This window comes from Rissa tridactyla, chromosome 9 (genome assembly GCF_028500815.1).
Source record: "Rissa tridactyla isolate bRisTri1 chromosome 9, bRisTri1.patW.cur.20221130, whole genome shotgun sequence".
Taxonomy (NCBI): domain Eukaryota; kingdom Metazoa; phylum Chordata; class Aves; order Charadriiformes; family Laridae; genus Rissa; species Rissa tridactyla.
The window spans coordinates 10220949-10235049 of NC_071474.1; the positions used below are offsets into that span (position 1 = coordinate 10220949).

At 47.3% G+C, this 14101-nt stretch overlaps 2 protein-coding genes across 4 annotated transcripts in view; both read left to right on the forward strand.

Annotated features, from left to right (window-relative positions):
- The window catches only part of LOC128914925 (cell surface hyaluronidase-like), a 58244-nt gene extending 49764 nt beyond the window's left edge, over positions 1–8480 (forward strand). Inside the window, exons 22-26 of the mRNA XM_054214642.1 lie at positions 1042–1255; positions 2263–2364; positions 4602–4762; positions 6057–6166; positions 8238–8480. Coding sequence (XP_054070617.1) covers positions 1042–1255; positions 2263–2364; positions 4602–4762; positions 6057–6166; positions 8238–8458 — 808 coding nt within the window. The 3' untranslated portion in view covers positions 8459–8480. The remainder of the gene's footprint in view (positions 1–1041; positions 1256–2262; positions 2365–4601; positions 4763–6056; positions 6167–8237) is intronic.
- CEMIP (cell migration inducing hyaluronidase 1) overlaps positions 1–14101 on the forward strand; it is a 114516-nt gene that overhangs the window by 42553 nt on the left and 57862 nt on the right. Inside the window, exon 1 of one of the 3 annotated variants that reach the window (XM_054214723.1) lies at positions 9397–9436. The exons of the other annotated variants lie outside the window; for them this stretch is intronic. The gene's annotated coding sequence lies outside the window, so the exon portion shown is untranslated. Of the gene's footprint in view, positions 1–9396; positions 9437–14101 lie in introns of those variants that run through there. 3 annotated transcript variants of the gene reach the window in all.

The following is a 14101-nucleotide window of genomic DNA, read 5'->3' on the forward strand; positions in this document are numbered from 1 at the left end:
TTTTTTTTAGAAAGTTGCCCAGATTCTGTAAATAGGTTGTTTACTACTAAATAGTGGGGAAAATGGTTACACATGTGGGTGTGGGGGGGAAAGAGCCATTAGCTGCCAGCAGCCATCTGGACCTGGTAGATGAGGACTGATGGGTCTAACCTAACTTAATTCTGGCAGTATCAGCCTTTTGGTTCTCTGTTGAACTCAGCAGTGATTTTTTTTTTAGCCTTTCAGAACACAGAAGCTAGGGGATTGGCTTTTTTCTTTTCCTGTTGTTGTTTTTTAGACTTTATTTCATAATAAGTGGGATGTTTCCCCTTCTTTTTTTAACCCCACACGCTGGATCCTTGGAAAGGAACCAAGCTTACTCATTCTTTCTTCCAGACAAATAGAAACAAATATTTAGTTTTAAAAGAAATAGAATGAAAATTCCCTTTAAACCTCGTGTATCTTTTTGATCCTGGAGCCGAACTGAGCTGTTTATATAATTTCCTCAGCCTGAATTGCAGAACGGACACGATTGAAAACATACTTAGAACAGCTAGCAAAAGAAAAAAAGAAAAAAAAGAACTCCAAAGGCTAGAAGACCTGGCTGATTTCGGGTTTTAATCGTGCATGTCTAAGGCTAAGCTCTGCCTGGGGGCCAGGACGGTGTGGGAGATGCTGATATTTCCAGGCAAACCTGTCTCCTCCTGCGGAGCAGCCTGAGCATCGCCGCTGCTCTTTCTCTGGTGGGATGCCACCGCGCCTGGGGGCGACACGGGGTGCCTGGGGCTGGAGGGGGTGTCTGCCCCACACCACGATTACCTGGTGAAGGCAGCTGGCATAGGGGCTGCGAGTGCCGCAGGTCTCGTCACGCCAGGATGAGAGGGGAGCTCGTCCTCCATCCTTGCCGGACCCGTTTTGCAATGGCTGTGCCGTATTGCACCGGTCTAAGACAGAGCTGGTTGGTGATGTTGGGCACTGGGAGGGATAATGCAATTTAGGAAGCGGAGACCCTGCCTCTAGGCACACGGTGGCTCTGATCCATCTGTTTGCTCTCATTTGTAGGTACCTCTTTGTTCACCTGCAAGCCCGTGAAGCTCGGAAGGGACACAGTTACTGCTCTCAGCAAGGCTGCGAACGTATTAAAATCACGGCGCATATGTACCCGGGGGACTCCTGGAGCTGTGACCCGAACCCCTTCCCGCAGAGGCCAGTGTCTGCCCAGCGCCCCGTGTCCCAGCACCTGGCAGGGGGGTGCCAGGTGTGTGGGGCCCCGCAGGTACCCCCCGGCCCCGAACAGCATCTCGGGTTCTGCAGTGTACGCGCAGCCCCCTGAGGTCAATTCATTTTCACAGCGTACAAGGAAAAGCCTTAGGGAATTCCCCCTCGTGACTCTGCCTGGCATCACGTAACCTGTGTAGAGGGAAGGGTTTTGCCTGGAATTCCTGCAGCTTTTCCTAAAATCATAGAACGGTTCAGGTTGGAAGGGACCTTAAAGATCATACAGCTCCAACCCCCTGCCCTGGGCAGGGACACCTCCCACCAGACCAGGCTGCTCCAAGCCCCATCCAGCCTGGCCTTGAACACCTCCAGGGATGGGGCATCCACAGCTTCCCTGGGCAACCTGTTCCAGTGCCTCACCACCCTCACAGGAAAGAATTTATTCCTAACAGCTAATCTAAATCTCTGCTTTTTCAGTTTAAAACCATTACCCCGTTATCTTTGTACTATGCTTCAAAGATAGCCTCAAAGAAATTGCTCACCTGGAAGCATGTGAATGCACATTCATGGCACCTTTTCTCGCCCGTTTCTTTCTTTTAAACAAGAAAAATAGTACTCTTGAGAGGGCTCGGATTGGATTGGCTTTGAATTCCAAAATCCGACATTCCTGCTGAATTTCAAACTGGGAAGTAATTCTGGTTAATAGGAATAACTGGAAAATTAGAGCCAGGTTCTCTTCTCATTTACTGTAAATTCACCCCACTCTAAATCCTGTAGAATTGTTTCAGGCTAATGGCTTGAGTTTACAGCCAGGCAAAATATATGAAATTCATATTCAGGTCTTAAACTTAGTGGCAGAGTGACCATCGGAGGTCCCTTCCAACCAGCGTTGCCACGATCCTTTGGTTAGCGGTGCCTTAACAATAGGCACTTACTTGTGAACTAGGATCACAGTTTGAAAAAAGAATTCTTCAAGTTTTGTGATCATACATGTATACATGAGCATTGGTGTCATTTTGTTGTTGAAAAGCAGCTTTTAAGTTTCTGTCTCTGGTGTCACTGCAGCTTGCTATCACCAGCACACCCTCAGTCAAGTACGTAAGGATCCAGATCCAGTCTCTCAGCAGGGCAGACGTACAAAACCGCTCGACATCTGCATTCATTAAGGTACGTTGTGTTATACCGCATTTGAAATGATGATTAAACAGGGGAAACTTTATCTCCAAGGAAAGTTACTGCAAAATCTCGCTGAGCCTTGGCAGAAGGAAACGGGAAGTTCCCCTGGAAGAGGCAAGTGCATTGTTCTCCCTTACAATTAACGCCATTAAAGTCATGGGGAGTTCGTATTCTATTCAGATGAGGATTTGAGCCCTCAGGGAAAAAAAAGGCTTTTTATCACCTCAAAAGAGAATTAACACCACCACTCTAATGTAGAGGAAGGTGGGGGGGAAGCACACCAGAAGTCATTGTTTACAAAGGATGTGGGGGGAAAAAAACAAGTTTGTTTTTCTGATTTTCTCTGCCGGCATTGCAGTAAAAGATAAAAACAACTATATTTCACTACTGAAGGGGTTTGGGCTGTCAGGTTGTCCCTGCACATGCCTTATATGTCTGTCCAGACGGTGAAGGGTGACTGAAGTCATGCTTGCAAGGACACTGTCCAGGCTTTCATGCCTGTGTGCTACTGAATTACAATTAATGCTAACAAATGCCAAGCAACACTGGCACAGCATCCTTAAGGAGCCTGAGCAGCCAAGGTCTCTTGCCACGTGCACTGGCTGCATCATCAAAAATTTATCCAAAACCATTAGCAAGCAGGTGTTACTGGAGGCAGCATCCTCACCTGCGGTGAAGTGCAGAGACTTGTGTGTGTGCAGCACTCGTGGGACAGGCATGGGATCCTCAGACCTTCTTTGCCTTTTCTAAAGCTTTAATGCAAAGCATTGTTTTTCAAAGGGAGTTTTATTTCTGACGCATGTACTCCTCGCTGAAGGAAAGGCTGGGCTGGGCAAATGATGAAGATTAATGTCTAAAGGAGGATTTTTACCTTAAATCTTAAAAGGTGGGGAAACTTTGGAAATAAAGAATTGAAGCAGAGAAGCGCCCACCACCAAAGCACAGGTTTTGTTCTTGTTTTGCTGAATGGAATGCCAAAGCCAGAAATGTTTGAAATTTATAACCCAAGCTGCCCAAGGACTGGGCGCCCTGCTCCAGCCCCCCGTGGGGCGGTGCGAGCCCCTGTGCTGGCTCCTCAGCGGGTCTGCAGCATGCGGAGAGGGGCAGGACACACTGCCGGGCTGGTTCTTTCGCCAGCAGCTCAGGTTTAGGTTGGTTTGCAGTGGTGGTTTCTCTCTGCTCCACGTGCATCCAGACTTTGACACACTTCCCAGGCTTAGGAGTGCGAGACAGCCAGGAGCGGGCAGAAGATTTAGTCTGTCTTTGCTCCTCCTCACTCCCCTCTGCCCACCCATGGCTGGGACAGTCATGTTTCCCTTACCCTTGACCCCCTATTGCATTCAGCATCCTCCGACATCTTGCAGAAGCCACTTTTTAACACTTGGCTCCCTCGTTCCGTCTGGCCCTATATTCCCTGGAGGCGTACACATGTCTCAGATTGATGGGATGTATCTGAGCTCCCTGGTGCCTGCAGGCTTTGGACGGTGATGTGTGTTGTGTATCCTGGGCTCAGCTTTCTGATATCCTGACCTTGGTGTGTTGTTTCTCTCCTTGTCAGAGGTTGTGTCCTCCCAGCCTGGATGCTGGGGAGATCCACCAGAGCTGGGCACCTCAGAGAGCCTTTGCCTTTCTCAAGGCAAAGACTGTGGAGCACCCTGAGGGGTGTAACCTGAGGAAGGAGCCCTTGCTGTAGGAAAGGAGAGGTGTAGGAGCCATTTGTGCTACAACTTCTTTGAGGCATTTGGAACAGCCCTACCAAGAAGGGATATTTTGGTTTTGATATTTACATTTCCAGGGAAAACAAAAAAAAGTCCATGTGTCGCCTCTATTCCCTCATCTGCTGTCTCAGCACCTCTCCCTTGCTCCGTGGTCAAATCTGCTTTGCCAAGCGACAGTAATTTCCCCCACATGGAAAGAAACTGTATGAAGACTGCACTAAGCATTTTACTCCCAGCTTCCCGAATGTATCTTCCTAACACACGAAAGATACCAATGACCTCATTTCTCATGTTTTTGTACCCCATTGAGAACTAAGGGGTTTGCTCCCTCCTGCCACTGACCATCTATCAGTGATGTCACTTTGTCTGTACTAATTATATATTTAAAATTACAGGGTGTACGCCCTTGCTATTTTCCTTGCTTGTAACTCCCTTGTACGGAGAAGCAGGATGAGAGCCTGCAGCTCCCCAGCCTGCCTCCATAAAACCTACCTCTGTTCTTTGTTGCAGGTAAATGACACGGTTTTCCTCTTCGATAGCCGTGGGATATTCTTCCTGGTGCTGGATGCATGTTCAGGAGCAGTCATGAGTAGGTGGCACTTTGACACAGTCACTGGTGAAAACGCCACCAGTGCAGTAGCTGATTATGTTCTAACGGTTATAAAAGAGAGGTAAGCAAACTGCTAAAAGCCCAGTTCACGTAGCAACCCGTGGCTGATAGACAAAGAAAGGAAAAAATCACCCACTTTCATAACCAAACCTGTGCTCTGAAGAAATCTGGCCCAGATTAAATATGTACAAATCCCAAATATCACCCGGATAATAAGAGAAGCAGCTTGTCTCTTCCAGGATTGTGCACATTAGAGCAGAAAGAAACAGATTTTCTGGAAAACTGGCAATTCCTTCTAAATTAACCATTCATTTTCCAGCATGGAGTAGATAAGGTCCTGGCAATGACATTTGCAGTCCTGCGCACCCATCCCGGTGTCCAGTAATTTCCTGGCAGCTGATGATTCAGTTTTCCATTTCTGAAATGAGTTGGCTTCTGTTTACTCTTACTGATTGTTTTTGCCTCTTGTGACAGATGAAAATCTTAGGTGTGCCAGATTTTCCAATAGGACTTTTCTTGGGCAAGCCAATGAATAGACCTGCCTGCCTGCGGGCTGTTACCTTGCATGTGTCCTGGCACTGGTCTGGATCATCTCTGTTTGTGTCTGTCCCACATTCCTTGTGGTTTTATGTGTCGCCACATAAACATGGAACAACAGAGATTTATAGATAAATTCTTGGCTGCTGGCAGAAGCAGGTCAAATAACCAGAAAACAGACTTTCAGTCCAAGACGTTTCTGAGCAGTTCATGACCAAAGATTTGAACACTCTTGAGCTATTACATCTGTATTTATGCACGTTGAGTATGCACATGTATAAAACGTGCGTGAAGTGACATATATCCATACGATGCCTGTACGTTCGGTTTGATTTTCTGGTAGGATGTGTATTTTGCAAGTCTAGGCACTCAGCTAAACGCAACCAGCTGTGCAACCTGTAATTCATCGCGGGTACAGTTCACTGGGGGCTGAAAGCGCATCTGTGAGGACCAAGGCTGCACTGAGGCTTGACTGAAAAATCAGACCCGGGACATAAATAGTTTCAGAGGCTCAGGACTGCACAGCAACTGAATTTCTTCTGCGGCTGAGTGTCCCTCTCCCATAAGAGATGCGCTTGCAAATAGTCATTTGTGCTTGTTTTGATTCCGTGTGAAGCACAGGTTTAATTTAGGAACGCTTAAGCAGAGGCTTAAACTTAGGAAAGCTTACGTGCGATTGAAATCAAAGGGATTTAAGCATGTTCTTAAAGTTAAGCAAGCTCTTAAGTACTTTTCTGACTTGGAGCTTAAAGGTCTTGCAGATTCTTAATGAAAGTAATATTTTGCAATCATGCAGTAATTACTGTCCTTCTTTTCAGATCACTTGTTCTCGTCTGCTCTCGGGATATTGCGGAGGTGTTGGGGAGCTCTGAAATGTCTGTTTTTACCAGGTTAGGTTCAGCAAAGCCTATTGTCTTCCATAAGGAAGGTAAATGTATTTATTCTACCAGGTTTCTTTTGCTTAAGAATTACCGGTGTGTTTCCCTACCAAAAACGTACATATCCTTATATAGTGCTTATCAATATATTTCCTACCACAATATGCCAGTGTAACCTAGAAAAAACCTCTTGGCTTAGGGATGGTGAGAAGTAGGAGAGTTATTTTGGGGCTTTGACTGTGCTTCACCACTGAGAAGCTGCATTCTGCAAATCTTTCATCTCGAAGGGAGCTTGTTTTTCTAACAATAACAACAAAAAAGAATAATTTGACAAAGATTCCATCTCTAAAATTCAACTGCTTTGCAAGGAAAAAAAATCATAAACTGAAAGGTTGATGAAAAAGAAAACAGACTGAATTGAAGTAGGAGCTTTTTTTTTTTTTTGGACGGAAGGAAGGTGAAATCACCAGTTTTGGAAAGTTCTTTTTGCATTTTCACCTTGGATTGCTGCAAGAAACCCATTGGTATCATTGGTCCAGGAAATCCATGCTGGGTTTCCTACTGGAAAACTAGGGGCCATTGAGTCCAGGTTTGGATGAATAATTTGGGTGATAAGGAAATTGGGAAAACAACCGGCCAGCTTGATTCAGATTTCATTTGCAATCTCTCGAGCAGAGATCAGATGGAGAACTGGCTGTATTTCCAGCTTCTTTTTTTCTTGGGGGTTTGGGGATTATTTTTTTTCCCTACTGCTTTACTGAAATTTATATCAATTTCTGCTTCGAGTTTCAAAGCTCATTGCTATGACCATGCCAGGGGAGGACAGCACAGTCTTTACAGTAGAGTCAGTGATTTCGCTTTTGTGCCTGTTTGATTCCCGAGAAGCTGGTTTTTGTTTTTCCTTTCATCCTTTTAAAAGCAAAAATTTGAGCTTTTCTTTTTTGTTTTTGCCCTGCAACTTCATTGCTTCATTCTTTCGTCAAAGCCCCGAATACTTTTGAAAGGAATTTTTTGATTAAAAAGCAATCTTTTTTTGTTTGTTTTGTCCGACTTTTGTTCCCTGAACCACCTGTGCCCCTCGCTTGGGCGCAGCACTTCCAGGTCATTTTGGGAGCTCGGTTCAGCCTCCAGCCCCGACCGCTCCCGGGGCACAAAAAGCAGCGAGTCCCAGGGGCACGCTGGTTGGTGGCCGTCTCCTTGCCCTGCCACCTCAGTGGGATGCTGGTGTCCGGCGGTGGGACTAAGCCGCTTCTGGCCGATCACGGGCCACCCCTGTTTTGCTTTTCCTGAGGGCAAAGGGTGTTTCACCCACGTGTCTGCCCTGATTTCCAGCCTGCGTAATTATGTTCTGCTTCACGAGCCTTTCTCCCGCTGATTCAGGTATGCGCACTATTTGACTTCACAGCTCCAAAAGTCATCGCACGCAGGACTGAGGCATTTCTCCCAAGCGTGTATTGCTTCTGCCAGGGATAATGCCAAAAAAAAAAAAACCCACCCCGATCCCCTCGACCCCAGTGGGATGAAGGTTTAGGGTCTTGTTGCCTGGTTTTGCAAAACCTTATTTAAATGAGAAGTGTTTACAGGAATAGTCTCGATCCAACCAGCTGCAAATAGCCTTGGGAGTCTTTGCAATGAAAAGCATAATATAAACACAAGACATTATTATTAAAATGGAAGAATACATAATGCCTTTGTACTTTGTGACAGCAGAGGACCGGAGCAGAGTCGACATGGGGAATGGTTTAGGCATAACAGGAAGAAACTGATGTAAACTAATAAAAGAAGGATTCAAAGTGCCTAACCATTTTCATGTCGTCAAATATGAAAAAGTACCAGTCCTATTTAAAGATAAAGAGTAAACCAATATTCCTGCTAACTGACATCTGGGAACCTATCTTAGCTTATTGAAATACCCGCGGATCTGTGATGCAGTGAGGTTACGGCGAGGCTCCTTCCCTCTTTCATCACCTTTTTTCTCTCCTAAATGTTCTGTTATTTTAATCCAAGGAAAAAAAAGCAGGGCTAAGAAGTTTCTGTGTTGTGTGGAGAGAGTCCACGCTGCGCTGCTAATAAGTGAACCGACCCATCCAGAGGATCACTCTCTTTGTGTCTGTTTTCCAGGGAGTTTTGCCATGCTCGGCTATAAAGGACAAGCCAAACCCTCCTGGATTAAAGTCCTTAATCATGCTGGTTATCAGAAAGCCGCTTCTCTACAGCATTATGTTCCCTTGAGGCTGAAAGAATACCAATGTCCAGCTGATGCCGACGAGTCGCTAAAATTCGCTTTTTCTCAGAACCGCTGGGAGCACATCTCTGCAGAGCCCGCGGCGCCCCGGGATTAGTATCCCTGGGGTAACACCAGCCAGGCAGAGCCCGCCGCTGTCACCAAAACCAGCTCTTGTTTCTACGGGATTGTACCAAACCGATGGGGTTCACTTGTATATTTGATAACTAATAAATATATTCTCATCTTACCCACTGTGGTAGAGCTTTTATTTTTCAAGCAGTGCCTCACAGGGCAGGATAGGAAAAGCCTGTGGGCTGCCCTTCCCAGGGGGAAGTGTTTCAAAATGTCTACGATTTGGTATCAAAAGGTAAGTTTCAAAGGCAAAAACCTGCTCTCTGATATCACAGGGGCTGGAAATGAAATTTGGCGTGGAAACTTTAGCAACGTCCAGGGAAACAGATGAACTTCAGCAGAGGTAGGAACCTCTCCCTTCAGTGCTGTTCTCCCTCCATTCGTGTCTGCTTTTAAAAAACCTACGTGTCCATCTGCAGTGGCGTCTTAGTGAACTCAGTGACGCCTGCTTGGTAAGCATGCAGTGATCTTACGATGATATCTTCCAATCAAACTGAATATATAGGGTGCAACAAGGAGTTATAAATGTGTTTCTGTCTGTAGCTAATGACTGGTGAAATGGTGTTTGTCCAACTGATGTGAACATTTAATTAAAGACCTACAGGAATAAAACCCAGGATAAAGTATGTGCTGCCTAGGGTAAAGTCTCGCGTTCCTTTCAGACACTGCTCATATTGACTTTCTGCTCCCATTGAGGACTGAAATACTGCCAGTGTTAGCGGATAATTCTCTTTGATTTTTTTGTTTATGCTGCTGCTTTTTGAAGTAAAGACAGAAACAGAGCTTTGTGTGCAAACTGAGAAACAACTGCTGACCTCACTGACTACAGTTTAAGTACAAAGCCATCCTGAAGTGACGACAGACTCACTTTGGTTTGAACATGATGTGACTGGGTGACAGCAGGGAAGGGAAGGGCGATTTCAGGCTATCCATGCCTTTGTCACACAGATTACTCAAACAGGTAGGTGAAGGCTTTGTTACTAATGTCCCGTCATTTCTTTGAAATTCTCAGAAATGGCCAAACAAGTCACTACAGGGAAAGGTTAGTGTTTTGTTGGCCAGACTTTTGCTCCCTGGTGAGTTAGTCGCTCTGGCATCCGCGCGCCGGCCAGCTGATATTGTGCCTCTGAGCGGGGACTGACCTCCTTGGCTGGGACACTTGCCTCCACCAGACAGATACCGCCCGGTGGTCCTTGGACGTGGGGTGAGAGGACACCTGAAAGATTTACAGGCAGAGGAGGAAGCCGTGGCTCCATCCCCACACCAGGTAGGAGAGGTGCGAGTCGGGTTTGGCCAGGGGAGAGGTCCTGGATGGCTGGAAAGTGTGAAGAAATCACTGATGCTGCTCAGCAAAGGTAGCACAGAGAGTGATGCACAGGACATCATGGGCCTGAGCCAGCCCCCACGGGGAATGATGGAGTCTGATGTTCTCGGTGGAGATGAGAAGTGGTACGAGGGCCTGAGCGGCTGGGAGTGACCCTCCGAGGAGCTCTCTGAAGTCCTTTTGAACTCCTGTTAGTACCTAATTGTTATGATTTCTGAGGCTGCGCAGGGCAAGAAAAGCAAGATGTTTTTGGCTTGTGAGCGTAAGCCCAACATAGGAACAAGCACTTACAGAGCAAGCTTTTAGCTTCTTGGAGATTTATTTGATAATCTGTGACAGGTCCAGACCCTGGATCCCAATAAAACTTTGCAGAGCTCTAACCCCGGGGTGAGACTAAACAACTGGCAAAGGAAGAGCCTAGCGAAGGAAGGAGAGGAATGTGCCTAAGCCTCTGAAAAATCTCTATTTCTCCTCCCGCCCCAGAAGGAGAGCAAATGGCAAATGTCCTGGAGAGGAAGGCATGGAGCCGTGGGCGAGCCAGATGCAAACACTAAAGTACCACAAAAGCAAAAAGAAAAATATTTACATCCTGATGCAGCTATTTGGGTAGTTAAAAGCAGCAGTTCGAAGAGGATTGAGGATGCTGTGATCCTCTTCAGCCACTGCACACACTTTCCTTACCTTGGGAGGGGAAAAAAGGCTTCAAAACCAGAGACGCTCTGCAGAGGGTACAGCTCCTCCACGGACCCTTGGGGACATTCAAGACGATGTTTTCCAAGGCTACTGCTAACCTGGCATGCACCGCAGGCCCGGGTGTGTGAAGCTGCAGGGGGGTAAGTGTCGCGTGGGCGTTGTGTTGGTGGGAAGCTGTCATATTCCTCCCCGGGGAATTTCCTGAGCAGGAGGATCTCCACCTGCATGCTGGAGGCCACACAGACTCTGCATGTCCACAAGGACATCCAGGCACGTTCCATACATCTAAAGCAGTCAGGAAACACAGCTGTCCTGGTTATCCCCAGGGTGTTTCCGCAGTGGGAACACAGCAGCTCTGGCACTCCCCAGAAGTATTAGCTTGGCTATACCTTGAGTTGCTGTCAGCAGGCACAGCACATTCAGTGCACCCTCAGCCTCCGAAAATGGGGCTCGGCTTCCCACCACTTTGATGCTTTCAAAACTTGGTGCAGTGGATGAGGGTTTAATTCAGTGAAATGCTGAGCGCTTCAAAAGCATGTGAAACTGGGAGCCAGGCAGCCTCGGATGGGTGGAGTGATGTGCAAATGATTTTGTTTTAGCTGAGCCAAAAATTGCTTCCTTTCCTTTTCAAGGTCTGTAAGCCTCTGCAAAAAAAAAAGTTAAATCTTAAAAAAAAAAAAAAAAAAAAAAAGCATAGCTTTAAAATAACTCTTTTTTTCCCCCTTTTATTTCTGTGTCAAAATACTTTGCCAATATTACAACAGATTTGCAAACATCTTAGTTTCCGTTAATTTATTAATTGTAAAAATTTCCTCTAACTCCTGCTCCTCATTCAGAATCTGTTTTTATGAACATTGGGAATCAAGGAAGTCGCAGTGATGTTTACATATGGAATACCTGAGCAGAACCTTCTTCCTTGTAGGGAAAGATATTAGATAAATTCATAAGAAACCAAAGTTTGTTGGGAAGAAAGTCGGAGTGCTGCTTTTGACTCCAGTATTGACTTCCTTGAGAAGTAAAGTCTGTTCCTGAGTTTAATCCTCTTCTGCTTGCCAGTAAAAAAGAGCAGCTAACGGCTGGGTGGCAAGCACAAGATCAAGCTGAAGAGCAGAGGCAGCTACGGTGCTGTCACGTGCTGGGACAGGGAAAGCTTTTTCATTAGCCATCCCTAGAAGTGCGTTCGTTTGTTTGGAAGGCCACCTGAAGGCTGTAGTTGTGCTTGTGGCTGGGTGTGCGAAGGCTCCCCCTGCACAGGAATGTCACTGCAGCAAGAGCTGGTATGTCCTCGGGTCACAGGCGCAAATGTGCTCCTCGCATCCATCTTCCCAGCTGGGGCTAAAATGTAAAATTCCCCGAGCGGGGCGAGAGGACAGTCGGTGCCATGCCATGTCAGCACGGAGGTAGCAGAGGCACTAATTAAACAGCTCCTCCCTCTCTCAGGAATCAGCTTCCAAATCGATGTTGGCAGCTTCTTTGCATATGAATGAAGAAACATGCAGCAAGGTTCCAGACCCACCATCAAGCCAGTAAAACCTCAGCATCAGCAGTGGCAGCGGGAGGGTCTGGGTTTGGGTACTGGCAGCAAGAGGGTGCACCACCGCCCCGGCACCGACCCAGCGGGCTCTCCCGGAGCATCCCGCCCTGCAGAGAGGGTCCCTGGGGAGCACAGATTTTACTCACAGGTCCTCTCAAGTGCAAATTAGTGTCTGCTGAGAGTTCACTCTCCGCCAGGCTAAAAGGCGCTTTTTCCATGTGAGCTTTTCCTGCTCTTCTCCGGGGGTGTCTCCGGACCCCTGCTTTGTCCCCGTGCAGGTCTGTGGGCTCTCTTGCTGGGCAGCAGCAGTAGGAGTAGCTGTCAGGTTTCTTGCTCCTCTTTAACATCTTTTTCAGGGGAGATCAGGTAGCGGCTGCTTTTCTCCCGTCCTTGCCATGTTTGTAATGGACGGTCAACGCTCCCGTTATGCCTGGCTTGACATACCAGAAAGGAGCCTCATCTTCAGCAGATGCTGAAGGTACATCCTCCAGAGTGTGTCCAGCCGGTCGTAAAAAGCATTTCAACATACCCAATATCATGAGTTATTTTTTTTAAATTTTGGTGCTGGGCTTGGGTGGTTGGCGAGTTGAGGTTGGAGCCTCCTGTGGTGCTCTGGAGAGCTCTGCTCTTCCCCTTCCCGGGATTTGGGGTGTCCCTGTGACACCTCAAACCTCAAGGTTACCTCAAACCAGGACACACCACCACGATGCCTGTGACGATCCAGCTTCCTCAGAAGCTCTCGGGATTGTCTGTCCTGTGTTGCCACCAGTGTTAAAACTGCAGGGAGGGCGGTGGATGGGGATTCCTGTCCACGCAGTGCGCTTTCGAGTACAGTATCCCTGCCGACACCTGCGGTAGCAGCCAGCTGAGGACTTAATGATTTCCTGCATCTACTTTTAGCATTGTCTGCTGCTATTGTTCAGTTTTTTGGAAAGATCCAGCAGCTGGGAATCATTTCAGAAAGTCTGCCTTGCCAGATCCAGGGATATGAGTCCCACTTGCTATTGCCAGGCAGCTTTTAATGGCTAGATGAAAAAGCTTTTCTCACCCGAGAGAGGAGTCCCAGATGGTATTTGAGAAACGTTGGAGATGATAGACTTAGGAGGACGCTCGCACGGTCCTTACGCTCTCCGAGTGCCCGAATCTGCAGGGAGATGTGTTGACATTGCTGGTTACATCAGAGCTGAACTCAGCCACGTGGCGCCGGTTCAAGTGAGATGTGGTGTGTTGCTGTATCCCCGCGCGGCTGAGCCCTGAGCTAATGACACGGCCGGCTGGCAGGAGATAACTGCTCCCGAGTCCACTCCAGCGGGACACAGTCATGAAAAGAGTTGCCGTCTCTTCCTCCTCTTATCAGTAAAATCAAACATGTCACTGTTTGCGTCTAATATTTGGGAAAGATGCTTAATTGAGAGTCTTTGAAGGAAAATTCCTGAGATTATCCTCCGAGCAGCGTTTTTTCCAGCAGTGTGTTAGTCAGAGCTGAATCAGAGGAGTCGGATCCTCTTGGCCCTCTCGGCTCTCAGCCTTTCCAAGCCCAGTGCCAGTTAACGCTAACACCGCAATGAACTCGGGCTCGCCGCGAGCCGAATCAAACACCCTACCTCAGCCACAAAATAAGCAGGATATTCTTTGGACCGGGGCGGATCAGACACTACAAAAACATTGGAGCCTGGCACACAGCTGATGCCTCCAAAAATGACCTGACTTTCCAGTGTCTGATTCCTTGTTTTGATCTCTGCTGATGAAGATGGATGTAATCAGGGACACGGTCCCCGGTGAGCAACTGGGGGTATAATACCAGAAGCCATTTTGCACAACGCGACGGTAAGTAAAGTGCAGCTCTTGGCTTGAAAGAAAGCAAAGGCTGTGAAATTTCTTACACTAATTTCCTCCCAGTTTGCTGCAGGTTCCTGTCAGAAACGAGGTCGTGAGCTGGATGGAGCAGAGACGCTCCTCTGAGGTTTTAACGGGCCAGAGCAGAGAAATTTCTTTGCTACCTATGAAGCAACAGGAGAGCAAATGCGTGCCATCGCCGTCAAAAATGCAGTCTCTTCTTGTTACTTCTGTGAGCT